Source organism: Oryctolagus cuniculus, chromosome 10 (genome assembly GCF_964237555.1).
Source record: "Oryctolagus cuniculus chromosome 10, mOryCun1.1, whole genome shotgun sequence".
Classification (NCBI taxonomy): domain Eukaryota; kingdom Metazoa; phylum Chordata; class Mammalia; order Lagomorpha; family Leporidae; genus Oryctolagus; species Oryctolagus cuniculus.
The window spans coordinates 72,248,175-72,270,683 of record NC_091441.1 but is presented as its reverse complement, the minus strand read 5'-3'; the positions used below and the strand labels follow the sequence as shown (position 1 = coordinate 72,270,683).

Sequence of the window (22,509 nt, the reverse complement as noted above, 5' to 3'; positions counted from 1 at the left end):
CATGAGATGCATTGAAAGCTCATCTATTTGGTGCCTTTCCGATTTCTTGATGTAGGCACCGATTGATATAAACTTCCCCCTTAACACTGCTTTTGCTGCATCCCATAAGTTTTGGTATGTTGTACTGTTATCCTCATTTACTTCCAGAAAATTTTTGATTTCTCTTTTAATTTCTTCTATGACCTGTTGTATCTTAATGTTAGGCGTCGCGGAGCACACCAGACAATGGAGTAAGGGAAAGGGTTTATTGGGGAACAACCTACAGACCGGAGTGAAGGGGTGGCGAAGGAAAAAGGGAGAAAGAGAGTATAAGAGAGAAACAGAGAGGAGCAGAGCTAACAAGGAGAGAAGATAGAGCAGAGAAGAGGAGAGAGGAGAGCAGAGCCAAGAGACCAGAGGAGGAGGCTAGAGAGAGGAACCGAGAGAGAGCAGGAGAGAAGGGGCCAAGAGAGAGGAGCCAAGAGCCAAGAGACCAGAGGGGGAGGCTGCAGAGAGGAACCAAGAGAGAGAGCAGGAGAGAAGGGGCAAGAGAGAGCAGGGAGCAGAGCTGAGAGAGAGCAGGAGAGAAGGGCCAAGAGAGCACGTGTTCAGGAACAGGCCCTTTTAAAACTTTGCCTGAGGGCAGGCATGGGAGCAGGAGCAGCCAATCCCATTAGGATGTGGGTGGAGCCTGGCTTAGGTAGCTGGGCCATTCGGCCACCTGGCTACAACTGCTCCAGTTTCCTAACATGACCCATTGTTCATTCAGGAGCGTGTTGTTCACTCTCCATGTGTTTGCGTATGCTCTAGGGATTCCTGAGTTGCTAATTTCCAACTTCATTCCTTTATGGTCTGAGAAGCTGCGTGGTATGATTCTAATTCTTTTGAATTTGCTGAGACTTGCTTTATGGCCTAGTATGTGGTCAATCCTAGAGAACGTTCCATGTACTGCTGAGAAGAATGTAAATGCTTTCTGTGTAGGATGAAAAGTTCTGTAGATATCTGTTAGATCCATTTGGGCTATAGTGTCGATTAAATCTGCTGTTTCCTTGTTGTTCTTCCATCTGGATGATCTGTCTATTTCTGAGAGTGGAGTATTGAAGTCCCCCAGTATTATTGTATTGGAATCTAAGTCTCCCTTTAAGTCTCTTAACAAATTTTTTAAATAAACCAGTGCCCTGTAATTAGGTACATATACATTGATAATCGTTATATCTTCCTGTTGAATTGATCCCTTAATCATTGTATCTTCTTTGTCTCTCGTAACAGTTTTTGTGTTAAAGTTTATGTTGTCCGATATTAAGATGGCTACGCCCGCTCTTTTTTCATTTCTGTTGGCATGGTATATCTTTTCCAGCCTTTCACTTTCAGTCTGTATGCATCTTTGCTGGAAAGATGTGTTTCTTGTAAGCAGCAAATAGATGGGTTTTGTTCCTTAACCCAGTCAGCTAATCGGTGTCTTTTAACTGGATAGGTAAAATTGAGTAACTAAAATGTGTTAGCAGGAGTGCAGCTATTAGCACAATTTGACTAATAAAAATGTGTTGACACAGAGAAGGCATGGTGAGAATCCATGATCCCAGGGTAGCACACCACAAATGGGCTGGTCCGTTTCTCTTTATTGCATTTCTATACCTGTGTATCCATGGACCTGGGTGAGAGGGAGTGAATACATCAAAGAAAAATGAGAAATAGCCAAGGTGTGAGCCATCAATTCTGACTAATAATGATGAGGGGAAAAATCCAAAATATTTAGTGTTAGGTAGGAAGTCAGATATGAGCTTATGTGTGTATGACATGCCTAAAGAGAAGACATCTGTGTCCAGCATATGCATCTGTATCTCAAAGTCATCCCAATAATGTTTCAGGGGCAGCCCCGCATTCACATCCTGCCCTGTCCCCTTCTACCTGATAACCTGCCAGGTGGAGGTCCCCGCCCCTTCTGCCTGACAAATCTTCCACAGTCTCCCAGGTGCAGCCCAGTATCTGTACTTGAAACACCCTGCTCTGGATCCCCACTCTCTAGGGGGTCCTGCTCACCCTTCCTCTGAACCCAGGATGGCACCAGCTAGGCTTCCTCCTGTCTGATACCTTTAAGGGAAAACTCAGATAGGAGCTTCTTAATATTTATAGCTATAAAATCCTTTGTTTCAGGAGGAAATGTGTGAAGACAGAGACCCATCTCCTTAAACTACCCCCGCAACCGGACTGGGTGCTCAGCCCTCTGCCTCTCTGCTGAGCCCCCCTCCTGGTCTGGCCAGGTGTAATCTCTCTACTCAACCACATAACCTCGCTCCTTTCCCCCACCACCCCAAGTTCGAATGACTGGGCACTCTCTCCCAGGTCCTGTCTGGAGAGATGCCCATCCATTCTTACAGATGTCCCTTCCCTAATAAACTCTGCTACTTTTACTTTCCACTACTCTGTCTCACGCCTGAATTATTTCTTGCGCGAAGACAAGAACCCTGCATTTTCTCCGGTAACATTTAATAGTTCCTCAGAGGTTTCCACTGATATGAATAAAATTCCAGATACACAATATCCAGCTTCTTTTGCACCTTCTCCCAACTATTCTTTCAATCATTAAACAATGAAAAATATTCAGTTTCAATCTTTTTGTGCATAGGGCTACTGGTTGATAGTTAGACCCTAGAAGGATCTAATTCTATAGAGACTTTGGAGAGAACCGTAGATTTGGCTACTCTCAACAGGGAGATGCTGGGAGAAAATCCCGCACACTCCCTGCAGAATTTCAGTCCTTGACCACGAGTATTAAAAGTCACCCTGGGGCAGATGTTGTGGCACAGTGGGTTGAGCTGCAGCTTGAGATGCCCACATCCCATGTCAGAGTGTCAGTTGGAATCCAGCCTCTACATTTCTTATCCAGCTTTCTGCTAATATGCCTGGGAAGTGGCAGACTATGACTCAAGTACTTGAGTTCTGCTACAAATATAGTAGACTTGGTTGGTGTCCTGGCTCTTGGCTTCATACTGTCCAGCTCAAGTATTGTGAACATTTGGGGAGTAAACCAGTGAATGGAAGATAGTTCCCCTCCCACACACACACACACAAATAACTCTTTAAAAATACCCTTGTTGGTCATTTGTTAGTAATCTAGGCAAGTTTCTCATTAATGCAGAGGGGTATCAATAAGCATAATCTTTTAAGCCTACATTAGTCATTAAATGACAAAATCTTTATAAGATGTACTCTGTACATGATCCTGAGTTCCAAGATGCTTAGTAAATGCTTGTTGTTATATTGAGTAAGAATAGAATGGGTAGGTGATTTCAGGTTTTTCAGGTTAAATCCTAAAAAGTGAAGTTGGAACAGGTAATGGCAGGAGGAAGAACGTATAACAGCATATTCCACTAAGGGATAAAGAAATCCATGCACTGCATCTGACTGGGGCTAATGTAGATACTACTGAAGATCATTTCAAGAATAAATCTTTCTCTATGTAGAAAACCATGCTGTTTGATTGGAGGATGCTCTGGTGTAGCAGAATACCCAACTTTATTTATTTATTTTTAACTTATTTGAAAACATAGACAAAGGAAAATCTTTAACTTGCTGGACCCATTCCAAATGTCTATAATAGCCAGTTTTTGTTCCAGGCCAAGACTAAGAGTTAGGAACTCAATTTGGGTTTCCCATGTGAGTTTAGTAAGGATCCTCATACTTGAGCTATCACCTGCTCTTTGCCAAGGTATGAATTAGCAGGAGGCTGAAATTGGGAACTGGATCTAGAACCCAGGAATGCCAACATGGAATTGAAGCATCTCAAGTGGCATCTTAACTGCTCTGCCAAATACCTAACATTAGACACCTAACTTTGAGCAACAGCTTTGCCTGCCTTTAGCCATCCAGATTAAGATTGTCTGTGCCATTTTTGTGTCAATCAAATGGGCAGTGTTGGTCATCAGTAATTCTCCATCCTGTCTACAATTGATTTCAAGACATACTACATGGCAAATGAAACCAAAACAGGATGATACTGACATAAAAATGGCACATTCACCACAGGAACAGAATAGACCCTCCAAAAACAAATATATGCATCTTTAACCAACTTATCTTTTACAAAGGTGCTAAAAACACTCCTTGGAAGAAAAACAGTCTCTTCAATAAACTGGATTTCTAAATGCAAAAGTTTGAAACAAGACCCATAACTTATATCCTATATAAAAATCAACTCAAAGTAGATCAAAGATATAAATCAAAACATAAAACTACTACAGGAACACATAGGGGAAACTTTATAAGACATTGGTTGAGCAATGATTTTTGGATAATATTTCAGAAACACAGGCAATAAAAGCCAAAATAAACTAATGGGATTATATCAAACTGAGAAGCGTCTGTATGGCAAAAGGAGTGATCAACACAATGAAGAAACAACTGACAGAATAAGAGAATTTGTTTTCAAACTACACATCTGATAATGTGTTAATGTCCAGAGTATAAAAGAGGTAAAAAGAAATTCAACAACAAAATAGACAAGCAGATTATGAATAGACCAAGGACCTGAGTAGATTTTTTTTTTTCAAAAAGAGCAATACAAATGGTCATTAAATAATATGGTTATCAGGGAAATGCAAGTAAAAACCACAATGAGGTATTATCTCCAGTTATAGTTATCATCGAAATATCAAAAAATAACAAATGCTTACTTGGATGTTGAGGAAAAGGGAACTTTAACACACTTGGTGGGAATGAAAATCAGTACAGCAATTATGGAAAACAGTATGGGGTTTCCTTTAAAAAACTAATAATAAAGATCTGTAAAACCCGACTATCCAACACCATGGAATATATCTAAAGGAAAGTAAACCAGCCTATGAAAGATATGCCTACACTCCCATGTTTATTGCAGCACTATTCATAATAGCAAAGATATGGCATCCACCTAGATGTCTATCAATAGATGAATGAATAAATTAAATATGATATATATACACAATGGAGTGCTGTTCAGCTATAAAAAATAAATCTTAATATTTACAACAAAATGGATGGAATTAGAGGTCATTATACCATGTGAAATAAGATAGACACAGAAAGACAAACACCAGATGTTTTCTCTCATATGTGGAAGTTAATTAAAAAAGAAAGTGCATGTCATATTATTTGCTATATAGATATATATATAACATCTTCACTGAATTGTATCTCTTTCACAGTGAGATAGCCTTCTTCCCTCATTTAATGATCTGTCATTTATCCTACATTATATGATCCTAATACATGCACCTGATAAAAAAGTATGTTTATGTATGTATATATATGTATATAACATTTACCTATGAGGGGCCTGTGTAGCACAGTAGGTTAATCCTCCAGCTGTGGTGCCGGCATCCCATATGGGTGCTGGTTCCAGTCCTGGCTGCTCTTCTTTCCATCCAGCTCTCTGCTATGGCCTGGGAAAGCAGTATAGGATGGCCCGTTCTTGGGCCCCTGCACCTGCATGGAAGACCTGGAAGAAGCTCCTGGCTCCTGGCTCTTGGCTTCGGATCAGTGCAGTGCCACCTGTTGCTGCTATCTGGGGAGTGAACCAGCAGATGGAAGACCTCTCTCCCTGTCTCTACCTCTCTCTGTAACTCTTTCAAATAAATAAAATACATTTTTTTTAAAAAATTTACCTATGAGGCAAATATGACCAAATGTTAAATCTATGTGTGCTTCTGGCCTCAGAATCAGCCCTTAAGGCATGCGGATCCGGCTGAAGAGCCCATGAGAGTATTTCAGGCATGGAAAGCCAAGACACTCTGCCAAAAAAAAAAAAAAAAAAAAAAAAAAAAAAAAAAAAAAAAACAAACTACATGAAAGATCTCCGCGAGTGAGATCCCAGTGGAAAGGAGGTACCTTTCTCTGAAGGGAGGAGAGAACTTCCACTCTGACTATGACCTTGTGTAAATATGATCAGAGTCAGTGAACTCAAAAGGCTTCCATAGCTTGGCAACTCATGACAAGAGCCTAGGGTCATTGCTGATGCCATAAACAAGAGTGTCATTTTGTTAAGTCAACAACAGGAGTCACTGTGCATTTACTCCTCATGTAGGATCTCTGTCCTTAATGTGCCATACATTGTGATTTAATACTATAACTAGTACTCAAACAGTATTTTTCACTTTGTGTTTCTATGTGGGTGCAAACTGTTGAAATCTTTACTTAATAAATACTAAACTGATCTTCTGTATATAAGAGAATTTAAAATGAATCTTGATGTGAATGGAAGGGGAGAGGGAGCAGGAAAGGGGAGGGTTGTGGGTGGGAGGGAAGTTATGGCGGGGGGGAAGCCATTGTAATCCATAAGCTGTACTTTGGAAATTTATATTCATTAAATAAAAGTTTAAAAAAAGAGATCAATAAAAAAGACAAAAAAAATCTATGTGTGCTCACTGAACTCAAATTCTTTTCTGTATAATTTGAAATTTTAAAATAAAAAGATGAAAAAAAATTCTCTGACTGTTCAAGTCAAAATATAAAATGTTAAAATCAGGACTCACCTAGCTAAAAATGAAAACAATTTAGAGTCTATTAATTTATATAATGAATGTCTTCTTTTTTCTATTATGAATCTATAATTACCTTATATTTAATATATTTATAATCTTAGTTTGTAATTTAGTAACAGCTATGTTAAATAATTTCCCCTCTTTCTTTTCTACTTTTTTTGTTTCAACAAGGTGCTGGAGGCTGGACCCCTCTTGTATCTGATAAATACCAGTGGCTGCAGATTGACCTTGGAGAGAGAATGAAGGTCACTTCTGTGGCAACCCAGGGAGGATATGGGAGCTCAAACTGGGTGAGCAACTACCTCCTGATGTTCAGTGATGGTGGGAGGAACTGGAAGCAGTATCGGCGAGAAGAAAGCATCTGGGTAAGTTTTCTAATAATAATTGTTACATTTTGCTGCAAATCATTAGATAAAGAGTCCTAATAATTTGAAAAAATTTTTCTGAGAAAAAGTAAGACGTCTTACTAACAAATTCCTTAGTAGTGTGGAACTTAAGAAAAATGTCATATTGAGGTAACTTCACAAAAATCTGTGGAAAAATGGAATTGAAAGGTAAGTTTATTTTGACGTAGAATGGTTTTTAAATCCATGCAGTTTTTTCACAACTGAAATTTTCCATGAGCTTGTTGAAGACCCCTTGTGTGTAACTTATTTTCTCTAGTTTAAATTTGCCTCTGTGTCATTTTATATTAACCAATTCTTTTTCTCTGATTTAATCTTATATTTCTAGAAGACATGAACATTTTAAAATGTAAGAAATAAGTTTCCCTTGTTTGAAAAGTTTAGATACTTGGGACTTGAATACTCATGTGTCCTTAATAGTTTTAGCCACATTTTGTAATTCACAGGTAATAGATCTCTGTGAGAATCTCTGGAATCTTAGAATTTCCTTACGGAAATGACATCATTTCTATTTTTGATCAGATGTCAGTGCCTCTTTGGGGGAATACTTTTTTGTTTAACTTTTGTGAATATTATAATTTTATTTTTTATTTAAAATATATTTATTACATAATGTTTGGAGGTAACCCATTTCAGTTTAAAATCTTGTTCTGTATTGATTTATAATGTTTAAAATGTTGTGCCTACTTTACCTATAAAAGAGATGCTATAAAAATGAGCGTTTTTAAAAAAATTATGTATTTGTTTACTTGAGGGATAGTGACAAACACACACACTCACACAGAGAGAGAGAGAGAGAGAGAATACCAGACAGATACAGAGAGCTCCCATTGGTTGGTTCACTCCCCAAATGCTGTCAGTTGCCAAGGCTGGGCCAGGGCCAGAGCTAGGAGCCAGGGGCACATTCTGAAGGTCTGCATAAGCAGGAAGCTGGAGTCAGGTGCCAGAGCCAAAGCCAGAAATCAAACCTAGGCCCTCGGAAGTGGGACATGGATGGCTTAACCACTAGGCTGAACACTCCCCCAAGAGGCATCTTATAAAATATGCTAGTGTTTGTCATTTGACTCTGCTTCTCCCACCCACAGAATCCGTAAATGTTGGTGGAACCCTGAAAATTTTGTTATTAACATCAGCAAAACAGGGAAGCCATAGCAAGTCACCACCATCTGTGTTTTTGTTTTGTTTACATGCCCAGGGGAAAATAGAGTAAAGAATAAGGTCCATATCAACCCAGAATAACAAACACAACAAAAGCTGTAACTCCCATAATCCATTTCAAGGCCCATATTAATCCAGAATAATAAAAAATAACAGAGTATTCAACTGTCATAATCCCATCACCTGCAGGAGTGTGCTGTAATTCGCTGGAATTACTTTACTTTCCTGATGCTTATCATAATGAGAACTTCATCTCTGCACCTCCGTTATGGATTGAATTGTATTTCTTTTTTTTTAAGATTTATTTATTTACTTGAAAGTCAGGGTCATGCAGAGAGAGAGAGAGAGAGAGGGAGAGAGAAAGAGAGAGAGACTCTTCCATCCACTGGTTCACGCCCCAGCCACTGCAACAGCCGGAACTGTGCCGATCTGAAGCCAGGAGCCAGGAACTTTTTCCTGGTCTCCCATGCAGGTGCAGGGGCCCAAGGACTTGGGCCATCCTCCACTGCTTTCCCAGGCCATAGCAGAGAGATGGATCGGAAACGGAGCAGCTGGGACCTGAACCGGTGCCTATGTGGGATGCCAGCACTGCAGGTAGCAGCTTTGTGCGCTACACCACAGCGTCAGCCCCAAATTGTATTTCTTTAACAAAAAATAAGTTGGGTTCCTAACATTGCCAACCCCTACCCCCTCCCCATACCTTGGCATGTGACATCTTTAGAAATAAGATATTTACGGAGAAAATCAAATAAAAATGAAGTCAGTAGTGTTGGTAGTAATCCGATATGACTGGGGTCGTTTGGACACATACAGACACACACAGAGGGAAAACAACTGGAGACACACAGGGAGAACTTATGAAATGAGACTGTTGAAGTACTATGAGCCATGGAACATGTGAGGCAACCAGAAGCTAGCAAACCACAGGGATGGAGCCTCCCCAGGTCTATGGAGGTGGCAGGCCCTGGGAACACCTTGATTTTGGCAGGAGTTTCCCTACCCAGTTCATGGTTCTTTGTTACAACAAAAGAAAGCTCAAGAAAGTCTGAAATTCAGTTGTGCCTTGTGGGACTTGGCTATCGGAAAAAAGTTTGCTGAATGAATGAATAAAACTCATCCTTTCCCAGGGTGCCTTTCTTGAATAATCACATTCAAAGTGATCCCTCCCAACACTGTACATATCTATAACTTGTTTTGAACTAACGCAATGAATATAATACTGTGTTCGAAACTCTCCCCTCCACTATTCTAAGCTAAAAGATTTTTGAGGGTAAAGATTGATTCTTGCATCTCCTTCATCCTCTATCACTGTGACTGCCAAATATGAGTGGACATCAAAAAAATCATGGAAAATGAAATTAAAATATAAGTTTACTTAGCTGCAAAAAATTTGAAATCCATGCATATTATTTTCATAATATGCATTTTTGGTAAACTCTCTCAAGACTCTTCTTACGCATGGATTTATAAAACACCCGGGGCCGGCGCTATAGTTTGTGCTATATTCATGTGTTGGAACAGCACATTGTACCCCATAAAATGCATGAATTAAAAAAAGAAGAAATCGAGGCCAGCACTGTGGTGTAGCGGGTAAAGCCACCGCCTGCACTGATGGCATTCCATATGGGCACTGGTTTGAGTCCCAGCTGCTCCACTTCCAATCCAGCTCTCTGCTATGGCCTGGGAAAGCATTGGAAGGTGGCCCAAGTCCTTGGGCCCTGCATCCACGTGGGAGATCCAGAGGAAGCTCCTGGCTCCTGGCTTCGGATCAGCTCAGCTCCAACTGTAGCAGGCAATTGGGGAGTGAACCAGCAGATAGAAAACCTCTCTCTCTGTCTCTCTCTCTCTCTCTCTCTCTGCCTCTCTTTCTCTCTCTGTGTACCTCTGACTTTCAAATAAATAAAAAAATCTTAAAAAAAAAAAAAAAAAAGACGAGGAAGAAATCTAGTCAGGAAACACAGTGATAAAGAGCCCTTTAACCACCAGGAGGCTCCATTTCTTCATTTTCTTATTAATTGTAACCATTGAGGTAATAGTGTTAAGATTAAAAAAGTGTTGCAAAGCCAAGAACATGGAGCCTGATGAACTAACTAATAGCATAAGTGGGAAACAGCGTTAGCTTCAAATTTAACCCCAATATTTGCTTTTTGCCCTTGCTTCCTACTTAGGAAATTCCTTTCTTCTAGGGAATAGTGTGTTGTCTCTGTACTTGTATCTGCCCATGTGCAATCTGCCTTACAATGATAAATTGGTGTGACTCCGAATTGGATTAAGGAAAGTTGCATGTGAAGATGTGGAGAGACAGGGGAAAACCGTCTATGACTTCAGTAACTCAAGGGCTATCACAGCCAGAAGCTGTTCCATCACCTCTGAGTCCAGAGGGAGCAGTCATTTTCTGGCACTGCACTTCTGTGAGAGAGCAGAGTCATGGATGTATCCTCTGGGCCCACTTCCCTCTGACCATTGTGTCCACACCACCAGCCCCTCTTCTCGCTGAGATCAACTGCTATACGAACTCTCTCTGCCTGGTGTCAAGTGCAGTGCCTTCCCAGTCTCTGCTCTCATAGCATGTGCTCACACAGCTGATTCCTCTGGATGCACTGGTGATCTGATGATCTTCAATCTCTGGCCTTCATTCTGTGCCTTCCAAGAGCTATTCTCACTTAGCTTCAATTAGGAGAAAATTAGAGAAAACACACGTAGACTGTATAGGAGCTACCAATGTATTTTTCTCCACTGTATCCAAATAGAACACCTTACACTTGGTGTTTTTATTTGTTTTAAATTTTGGATACCTCAGTTTGAATGATTACATATTTTGGATCCCAAATTCTAAACTGAATAGAAAGATACTTATAATACATGATAATAGTTGAAATACTTAACAGAATAAATCTTCTTAATATACTTAAAAATCCTAATTACTTAAAAATGAGTATTTTCATAGAATAGTAACTTTTACCATTGATGAAATATTATTTATTTATGAATATTATTTGTATCCACAAGTAAAATGATTATAATAATATCTGACACTGAGAAATATTTCAAATGTGTTTCAATGTAGATTAAGGGAATTCTTACATCATAAATACTTGTAAAGTAATAAAGACTTGTGATATAATTATTTATAGCACAATGTATGCAGCTGACAGAAGTTTTCAACAATAAACTAGACTGAGAGCAAATCATTGTAAAAATTAAAGGAATGGGAAAAGAAGGAGGAGAAAAGGTGGGGGCATGGGCAGGAGAGAGGGTAGGATGGGAAGCATCATTATGCTCCTAAATCTGTATAATGAAATACTTGAAATTTGTTCACCTTAAAAAATTAAAAATTAAAAATTTCACATAATATTATTCAGAGAACGTTTCATTGCATAAAATTATTCTAGTGGGTAGATACACACAGAAAACAAATGAAATCCTATACATAGCAGCAACAATTGGAAAGCCCATTAAGAAACACAAAGCAAGGGAAGAGGGAGGGCTGAAGGATGGATGGAGTGGGAGGCAGATGGAAGAGTGTGTGTGTGCATTTAGGGCTGCTGTCTTAGAACAGTTCTATGAGGAAGAACCTATCCCAGGAATGAAGGAAGTCATGTATGCTACCTAAGCAGAAAGCTTCAGAGGGACTGAAAAGACAGACTTTACCTGACATTTTTTAAAGATTTGTTTATTTGAAAGGCATAGTTACAGAGAGAGGGAGAGAGAGAGAGATCTTCCATCTACCAGTTCACACCCAAAGGCTGCAATGGCTGGGTCTGGGCCAGGAGGAGCCTGGAACCCTATCCAGTTCTTCCACATGTGTTCAGGGTGCCAAGGACTTGGGCCACCTTTCACTGTTTTCCCAGGCACACTAGCAAGGAGTTGGGTCGGAAGATGGGCATTCAGGACTCAAAGTGGTGCCCGTATGGGATGCTGGCATTGCAGACAGTGGACTAAACCCACTGCACCACAACGCCAGTCCCCTCACCTGACATTTTTAAACAGCAGCTAGAAGGAAAATGTAGCCCAAATATCATGAAGCCAGAGATAAGCAGACAATGCAGTCAGTGTTGCTTCTTTTTATCTAAGTCATTCAAGTCCTTTAAATGGAACAATTTGATTAATATGTTGCATAAAATATGTGGTAATTTACAGCAGGAATTAAAATTCCACAGACTTTATCATTGCAAGCCAGTTACAAAGATGAAAACAGAAAGTGTGTGAAGTTGTGGCAATGGCCCAGGTGAAGGATGATGATCAACAGGACTGCAGTGGCAAAGGTGGAGAGGATGGAAGGTAACCACACACCACAGAGACATTGAAGACATAATCTGATACTATAGGGTGAAGGTGAAGGATTATGAGTTGATAGCACAGGTTGGTGGGTCAAGTGTTGAAGTCATAGGTGACTCCTTGGGGTTTGATTCAAGCTCCTAATGGATGCTGTGATATTCATTGAGATGTGGAAGCCTGGTGTGGATTGGTTGGGGGTGGTAACGTGTGGAAATAAAGAATTTAGTTTTCCACATGCTAACTTTCCTGTCTGACGTCCAAATCGAAACAGAGTCTGGTGCTCAGAGAACAGCCTGAAGACTGTCAGGGCCAGATAATAATCTAAATATATCCAACCCAGCCTGCAGAAACCCACAATGAATCCTGTGAAATTCTGCAAGCCTGACTTTGAGGCTACTTACACTCTTATTTACCCTTTGTAATGCGAGGCTCTGTAAGTTTTAATGCCAAAATAGTGACATGCATGATCACCTCCCAGTTACTCTTCCTTTTTTTTTTTTTTTTTTTTTTTTGACAGGCAGAGTATACAATGAGAGAGAGACAGACAGAGAGAAAGGTCTTCTTTTGCCGTTGGTTCACCCTCCAATGGCCGCTGCGGCCGGCGCGCTGCAGGCGGCACACCGTGCTGATCCCAAGACAGGAGCCAGGTGCTTCTCCTGGTCTCCCATGGGGTGCAGGGCCCAAGGACTTGGGACATCCTCCACTGCACTCCCGGGCCACAGCAGAGAGCTGGCCTGGAAAAGGGCCAACCAGGACAGAATCCGGCAACTCGACTGGGACTAGAACCCGGTGTGCCGGCACCACAGGCAGAGGATTAGCCTAGTGAGCCACGGCACCAGCCCCAGTTACTCTTTATTTGGTGTGTACATAGTGTGGTCTTTCCAAAATATAAAATGAAACAAATCTTAGCAAGGCAGGATTGCTTCTTTATTGTCATAGAAATGAGTGAAAAACTCAACACGGGGGGAGATGGCTCATCAGTGATCACTCCTCCAGTACTTGAGTCAGCAGAATGAGATCATGTTATCTCTCACCATGACCAAGAATATTTTGCTGGAAAAATAAAGCTGGATTTCCAAACATTGTTTTTTCTTCCTCCTATTCCTGAATATGTCTTCGTATGAGGTCAGGTTGTTTCTTAAGGTATTCCTACTAATAGTACTACTAGAAGAAAAAAAAGTACATGTTTGTACCAGAAAATTATCTTTTACTGGTTTGCCCCTCCTCTTATGTAAATAACTCTTTTGACAGTGTTTGAATAATGGTACACTTACAAATGATGTCTCAGATGATGGATACCAAATGAGTATCCATCCCAAGATACAGTTATTAACTGAAAATATAATAGAGTGGAATATTTTCTATCATCAAAAAATATTTTAAAATGCTGTATGAGTATTAGGGTTTTTCTCTTTTGAAATAGCTTTTATGACTCAGGATTTCCCAGTACAAACCTGGTCCAGCCCTTGAAGCAATTAATGCGAGGCATACAGTCAGTAAGAGTGTGGATTAAGACATGAATCTATTCAGACAATCAAGTGATAATGTTTGTCAGATTTTGGAAAGGCTATATTATGTACACACCAAACATTCACAACTGGATGGTAATTATGCATGTTACTATTTCTTCAATAAAACTTAAAATATTCATATAAAGAAGAGTAAATAAAAATGTATATTTTCTAAAACTCAGCTTTTTCTGCTAAAGGAGTTTGTGTCTGCTTTTGGCTTAACATTTTTTTTTTTTGACAGGCAGAGTTAGACAGTGAGAGAGAGAGAGAGACAAAAAGAAAGGTCTTCCTTTCCGTTGGTTCACCCCCCAAATGGCCGCTACGGCCAGTGTGCTGCGCCGATCCGAAGCCAGGAGCCAGCTGCTTCTTCCTGGTCTCCCATGCAGGTGCAGGGCCCAAGTACTTGGGCCATCCTCCACTGCCTTCCTGTGCCACAGCAGCAAGCTGGACTGGAAGAGGAGCAACCGGGACAGAATCCAGTGCCCCAACCGGGACTGGAATCTGGGGTGCCAGCACCGCAGGTGGAGGATTAGCCAAGTGAACCACGGCGCCAGCCTTGGTTTAACATTTTAATAATTTTGTTATAGGAATCAGAAATTGCAGACAAAGAACTGGGACTTTTTAATAATAAAAATATTAGCATGGATAATGGATAGACTCAGACCAAAAATACGCAAAAGCCAACAAGAATAGGATAAAGAGAGCATTTAAGAAATATGATGTTGAAGAATAAATTTTTAATGTGCCTTCAACATAAAAGAAAAAGAAGCAGGCTTAGGAGAGAGGTGGAAATGCATTCTATTCCCTTAGTGGAGGAAAGTTAATACAATGACCTTAAAGTAGGTGATACAATTTGACTGAATTTGTCCTGGAAAAGATAACAATAAGCTAAAAACCATGTAACTTTTTCTTTATCAAGAGTGTTAGCTAATATTGGTGACTTGTGCTTGACCTACAGGTTAAAACACTGGTTAAGACATCCAGTGCCTAGCAGCTCTATTTGTTTATCTGTAAATCTGTCTCTCTGCCGTTTGATTAAGTGAACCAATATAATAGTATAAAAATAAAAAATAAAAAGTACCTCCCCTGAAATATATAAAATACAAAAATCATAATATCTTAGGTAATAAAAATTAAATCTCTTTAAGTTAACTGCGTCTAATCATATCTAAAACTAATGCCCAGGTAAGGGGAATAACCTCTAATAAAATAAGTAATTTATTATGAAAGCTGCAGTGACCATATGAGTACAGCAGTATTGGCTCATCTTTGTAAGAATATGATAAATAGTAGACAATTGATAGTTAACTTTATTTCTGAAAAAAAGAGCTCTGCTAGGAAAACTGCTAGTTACAGAGGGCAAATCTGTAGTCAAGAATGTGATTATTATGATTCAGAACATATTTTCTTTCTTTTTTTAAAAGATGTATGTATTTATTTGAAAGGCAGAGTTGCAGAGAGGCAGAGGCAGAGAGAGAGAGAGAGAAAGAGAGAGAGAGAGAGAGAGAGAGAGAGAAAGAGAGAGAGTCTTCCACCCATTGGTTCACTCCCCAGATGGCTGCAACGGTCAGAGCTGGGCTGATCCGAAGTCAGGAGCCAGGGGTTTCTTCCAGGTCTCCCACGTGGGTGCAGGGGCCCAAGGACTTGGGCCATCTTCTACTGCTTTTCCAGGCCATAGCAGAGAGCTAAATTGTAAGTGGAGCAGCCAGGACCTCAACTGGCACCCCTATGGGATGCCAGCACTGCAGGCGGTGGCTTTGCCTGCTAAGCCACAGTGCCGGCCCACAGCACATATTTTCAAAAAGCATATCACTAACCCTAACCAAACTCATTGTCTTATTTACTAAAAGAAAGGGTGAATGATTTAAAACAAGGTCCCTGAGTTACTTATACAAGCAGTTTGAGCAATTCATATATCCATTAGGCACCTTGAATTGATATATCCATTAGGTACTTCAAATTCAAACTTGAGACTTCACTCTGAAATTTTACAACATTCACAAAATTCATGGTATCCTCTCCATTTCAGTCAAAGCCTCTGCATATCTCACTGCTTTCTGTATCTTTAATGTGGATCTTATCTATTATTTTGTGTATGTTGTATATTACTACGTATCTGGTTCACATTACTTTTGCTTTCTGGAATGTTGTCCTTATTAATTTTCCAACAATCCAAATTATAATGCCTTCATCAAGGTCCATCAAAGTTCCTCTTCATTCTCAAGTTTCTTAGGGGTGAATATCTTATCACGGGAAGCTCAATAATAATCATCTCTGGTTTATTTAGTGGATTCTAACTATTCACTAGCATTAGCCATTTGCTCACAATAAAAAAATTCTATAGTTAGTCAGAGTATTGAATTCATTAAATGGTGACAATAAGGGTAATTCAAAAAGTCTGTAGAGGGTCCTGTGTGTGGTACAGCAAGTTAAGCTGCTGCTTGCGACACCTGCAGAGTGGCTGGTTTGAGACTAGGCTGCTCTGCTTCCAATCCAGCTCCCTGCTGATGTGCCTGGGAAGGCGGCATATGATGGCTCCAAGTATTTGGGCTCCTGCCTCCCATGTGGGTAGAATTTCTGCCTCTTGGGCTTTGGCCAGCCCAGCCCTGGCTGTTTGAAGATAAGTTTTACCGTTAATTCTCATAGTACATCTCATTAAGGATAGAGGTCCTATATGGGGAGTAAGTGCACAGTGACCTCCAGTTCCATCTATCTTACTATAAATGACAGAATTTAATACCTTCTTGGCTTAATAGTATTTGTTGTGTATATATATCAAATTTTCTTTATCCATTCATGTATCAGTGGACACCTGGGTTGATTCCATATCACGGCTGTTGTAAGTAGTGCTGCAATGAACATGGGCGTGTACAGATCACTTTGATATACTAATTTCACTTCCATCAGATTGACTCCCAGAAGTGAGACAGCTGGGATATATGGCAGATTTATTTTTAGTTTTATGAGTAACATTCATACTGTTCTCCATAATGGCTGTACTAATTTGAATTCCCAATAGTTGTATGTAAAGATTCCCTTTTCAACAAATCCTCATTAGCATTTGTTATTTTTTTGTCTTTTTCATAATAGCTAATCTGAGGTGAGATAGTATCTCATTGTGGTTCTGATTTGTATAACCCTGATGGCTAATGATATTGAACATTTTTTTCACATATGTATTGGCCATTTATAAGTTTTCTTTTGAGAAATGTGTATTCATATCCTTTGCTGATTAAGTTATATAAGTTTCTTATACTGTATTAATCCTTTGTCTGATGAATAATTTGTAATATTTTCTCCCATCTGTCACTGTCTCTTTAATCTGTTTACTGTTTCCTTTGCTTTGCAGAATTTCTTGGTTGGGTATAATCCCATTTATCTATTTTTGCTTTTGTTGCCTATGTTTTCTGAGTTTTATCCAAAAAAAAAAAAAATCATTGCTTGTACTGATGTCTTGAAGTACTTTCCTTGTAGTTCTTTTAGTAGTTTAATAGTTTTAGGTCTTACATTTAGGTCCTTGAACCATTTGAGTTTATTTTTGCATAGGTTGAGACATGGGGGAAAAGGTCAATTTTCTGCATATGAATATCCAGTTTTACCAAAACGTATTTTTAAAGAGAGTGTCCTCCCTCCAGCATATGTCTTAAACACATTTGTGGAGAATTTATTGGCTTTAGATGCATGGATTAATTTCTGAGATAACTATTTTATTCCACTGATCTATGTGTCTGTACTATGTGCTAGTACTCTGCTCTTTTGGCTATGTGGCTCTGAGAGAAAGTCTTAAAATCAGGTATTATGATGCATCCAGCTTTGATCTTTTTGTTCAAGATTGCTTTGTCATTTCAGGTTCTTTTGTTCTTCCATGTGAATTTTAGGATTTTTTTTCTAGTTCTGTGAAGAATCTCATTGATGTTTTGATAGAGATTGCATTGAATGTGTAAATCACTTTGGAGAATAGGGACATTTTAAGGACATTATTTCTTCCAATAAATGAATGTAGGTTATCGTTTCACTTTTTTCTATCTTCTTCAATTTCTTTCATTAATATTTTATAATTTTCATTGAAGAAATCTTTTACTTCCTTGGTAAATTTTATTCTGATACAGTTTTGTATATCTTGTGAATGGCATTACTCTTATAATTTCTTTTTCAGGAAATTCATTCTAGTGCATAAAAACATTGCTGATTGTGTGTGTTAATTTTCTATGCTGCAACTTTACCGAATTTTCTTATCAATTCTAAGAGTTTTTCTTTCCTTTTTTGTCGAGTCTAGGTTTTTCTTATATATAAATTCATATTATCTGTAAAAAGGCATACTTCTATGCCTTTTGTCTTTCTCTTGCCTAATTGCTCTTGGTAAAACTTCCATTACATTTAGTGAAATAAGCCAGTCTCAAAAAGACAAATATGATTTCTCTGATATGTGGTAGTTAATATAAAGTTCAAGAAATGTGTAGAAATGAAATGGACTTTGGGGACATTTTGATTGTCTTTTTTTTAAAAGGTCTGTTTATTTACTTGAATGGTTGGGTTGTAGAGAGAGATGGAGAGAGAGGGAGAGAGAGAGAGAGAGAGAGATATCTCTTTCACCCCCTGGTTCAATCCCCCAAATGGCTGCAATGGTCAGGGCTAGGATGGTCCAGAGCCACGAGCCACGAGCCTTTTCACCTTTCTGGTTTTTCTAGATTTATTTATTTATTTGAAAGGCAGAGTTAGATAGAGGGGGGGAGAGAAAGAGAGAGAGAGAGAGAGAGAGAGAGAGAGAGGGATTTTCCATCTTATGGTTCACTCCCCAAATGGCTGCAATTGCCTAGGCTGGGCTTGTCCAGAGCCAGGTGTCAAGAGCGTCATCTGGATCTCCCACACAGGTGCATGGGCCTAAGCACTTGGGCCATCCTCTGCTGCTGTCTCAGGTACATTAGCAGGGAGCTGGATCAGAAACGTACCAGTCAGGACTCAATCCTGCACCCATATGGGATGCCAGCACCACAGGTGGCGACTTTACTTGGTAAACCACAATGCCTGCCCCATTTTCTCCATTCTGTTTTTCTTTTTAAAGATTTATTTATTTATTTGAGAGGCAGAGTTATGGAGAGGCAGAGGCAGAGGTTGGGGGGGAGGAGAGAGAGAGAGAGAGAAGTGTTCCATCTGCTAGTTCACTCCTGAAATGTCCACAACAGCCACAACTGGGAACATCTGAGGCCAGGAGCCAGGAGCTTCTTCCCTGTCTCTCATGCAGGTGCAGGGATCCAAGGAGTTAAACCATCTTTTACAGCTTTCCTAGGCCATAGTAGAGAGCTGGATTGGAAATGGAGCAGCCAGGATTCGAACTGGCATTCATATGAGATGCTAGCACTACAGGCAGCAGCTTTACCCACTACGCCACAGCACTCATTTTCCCCATTTCTTAGCTAGATTGTTTTGTTTTGTTTTTGTTTAAATTATTGAGCTTTTTATGAATCCTGGATATTAATCTTGTATCAGTAGCCTAGTTTACAAATATTTCTCCCATTCTGTCTGTTGCCTCTTTATTTATTGAGTGTTTACTTGTACTTTAGCTTAGTGTAATCCAAGCTAAAACCAAGCATTTTAGCTTGGTGTAATCCCATTTGTCTGTTTTTATCTTTATGGCCTGTGTTTCTGGAGTCTTTTCAAGAATTCTTTGCCTATGCAGATGTCTTACAGATAAGTTTCGCTGCTATTTTTCTCTAGTAATTTGATGGTATCAGATTATATATTTAGAACTCTGATGCATTTTCAGTTGATTCTTGTAAAGGTGTAAGGTAGGGATTTTGTTTTAAACTTTTGCATAGGAGATCCAGTTTTCTCAGCATCATTTATTAAAGAGCCTGCCCTTTCTCTACGCATTGATTTTAGTTCATTTGTCACAGATTAGTTTTAACTGTGTGGATTAATTTCTGGGGTTTCTATTCTGTTCCATTTGTCTACAAGTCTATTCATATATATTTTTGTGCCAGGTTCTTTTGATTATACTTGCCCTGTATTATATCTTGATGTGTGATATTACAACGCTTCCAGCTTTGTCTTTGTTGTTTAAGATTATTTTAGCTATTTGGGGTCTCTTGTGTTTCCATATGAATTTTAGCATTGTTCTTTTCTAGATCCTAGAAGAATGTTGTTAATATTTTGATTGGGATAGCATTCAATCTGTAAATTGCTTTGGACAGTATGGAAATTTTGATTATATTAATTATTCTCTCGTTACACACACCAGAAGATTTTGCCGTTTCTGTGTTTCTCCTTCTAATATTTCTTTAATGTTTTGTAATTTTCATTGTAGAGAACTTTCACAACCTTGGTTAAATTTATTCCAAGCTATTTAATTTTTGTAGCTCTTGTGAATGGTACTGATCTTACAAATTCTTTCTCAGCCATGGCATTTTTAGTATATACAAAAGCTATTGAATTTTGAGTGTTTATTCTGTATCCTAAACTTTACCAAACTATTTTATGAGTTCCAGTAGTTTCTTAATGGAGTCTTTTGAACCCCTATAGATAGAATCATGCCACTTGCAAACAGGAATAATTTTATTTCCTCCTTTCCAATTTGCATCCCTTTGATTTCTTTTTCTTACCTAATGTCTCTGGCTAAAACTTCAGAACTATATTGAAAGGCAATGGTGAAAGTGGGCATCCTTGTCTGGTTGTGGATTTAGTGAAATGATTCCAACATTTCCTCCTTCAAAATGATGTTGGCTATAGGTTTGTTGTATATTCCCTAGATTGTGTGAGGAATATTCCTTCTATACCCAATTTGGTTAAGGTTTTTATCATAAGAATATATTTTATTTTATCAAATGCTTTTTCTGCATTGATTAAGATAATAATATGGTTTTTATTCCTTGATTTGTGAATGTGATTATCAAATTTATTGATTTGTATATGTTGAACTATACCAGCATACTAAGTATAAATCCCACTTTGCCTGGTTGAATGATCCCTTTGGTGTATTTTTGGATCTGATTAACTAGCATTAATGAGAATTTTGACATCTATGTTCATCAGGGATATCAGCCTTTAGTTCTCTTTCTTTGTTGTATCTTTTTCAAGTTTTGGAATTAAATTGATGTAGGCCTCATATAAGGTGTTTGGGATGATTTTCTCTCTTTAACTTATTTTTAATAGTTTGAGAAGAATCGGAATTAGTTCTTTAAAAGTTTAGTAGAATTCAGCAGTGAAGCTGTTTGGTCCTTTGCTTTTCTTTGTTGGGATTGTCTTTATTATTGATTTAATCTCTGCCTTGGTTTTTTTTTTTTTTTTTTGGTCTACTCAGGTTTTCTATGTATTCATAATTCTTTAGATTTTTTTTTTGACAGGCAGAGTGGACAGTGAGAGAGAGAGACAGAGAGAAAGGTTTTCCTTTGCCATTGGTTCACTCTCCAATGGCCGCCGCGGCTGGCGCGCTGCGGCCGGCGCACCGCGCTGATCCGATGGCAGGAGCCAGGTACTTATCCTGGTCTCCCATGGGGTGCAGGGCCCAAGGACTTGGGCCTTCCTCCACTGCACTCCCTGGCCACAACAGAGAGCTGGCCTGGAAGAGGGGCAACCGGGACAGAATGCGGCACCCTGACCGGGACTAGAACCCGGTGTGCCAGCGCCACAAGGCGGAGGATTAGCCTAGTGAGCCGCAGCGCCGGCCAATTCTTCAGTAGATTTAGTAGATTGTATGTGTCCAGAAATCTATCCATGTGTTCTAGAATTCCAATTTGTTGACAAATTGACTGTGTATAGTAGTTCCTGATGATTGTTTTTATTTCTGTGGTGTCCATTGCCACACCTCCTTTTTCATTTCTGATTTCATTGATTTCAGTCTTCTCCCTTTTTTTTTTAAAAAAGTTATTAATTTCACTAATCTTTTATATTGTTTTTAGTTCCAATTTTGTTAATTTCTTCTCTAATTTTTTTTATTTTTTTTAAACTTTTATTTAATGAATATAAATTTCCAAAGTACGACTTATGGATTACAATGGCTTCCCCCCCATACCGTCCCTCCCACCCACAACCCTCCCCTTTCCCACTCCCTCTCCCCTTCCATTCACATCAAGATTCATTTTCGATTATCTTAATATACAGAAGATCAGCTTAGTATACATTAAGTATGGATTTCAACAGTTTGCTCCCACACAGAAACATAATGTGAAAAATAATAGATGATTTTTTTTAAATGATGATGAAATCAGAGCAGACCTATTGTCATGTTTAATCCCAGTGAGAGTCAAGTTGGGAATTGATAATTTCTTTTTTTTTTTTTTACAGAAGATCAGTTTAGTATGCATTAAGTAAGGATTTCAACAGTTTGCACCCCCATAGAAACACAAAGTGAAATATATTGTTTGAGTACTCGTTATAGCATTAAATCTCAATGCACAGCACATTAAGGACAGAGATCCTACATGAGGAGTAAGTGCACAGTGACTCCTGTTGTTGACTTTACCAATTGACACTCCTGTCTATGGCATCAGTAATCTCCCTATGCTCCAGTCATGAGTTTCCAAGGCTATGGAAGCCCTCTGAGTTCTCCGATTCTTATCTTGTTTAGACAAGGTCATAGTCAAAGTGGAGGTTCTCTCCTCCCTTCAGAGAAAGGTACCTCCTTCTTTGATGACCTGTTCTTTCCACTGGGATCTCACTCACAGA

At 39.1% G+C, this 22,509-nt stretch overlaps 1 protein-coding gene across 1 annotated transcript in view; it reads left to right on the top strand.

The window, feature by feature from the left end:
* Window positions 1–4,715: 4,715 nt before the first annotated feature.
* Window positions 4,716–22,509, top strand: part of CNTNAP3 (contactin associated protein family member 3) — a 198,331-nt gene continuing 180,537 nt past the window's right edge. Inside the window, exons 1-2 of the mRNA XM_070049821.1 lie at window positions 4,716–4,725; window positions 6,669–6,862. Of these exons, the coding sequence (XP_069905922.1) occupies window positions 4,716–4,725; window positions 6,669–6,862 (204 nt within the window). The remainder of the gene's footprint in view (window positions 4,726–6,668; window positions 6,863–22,509) is intronic.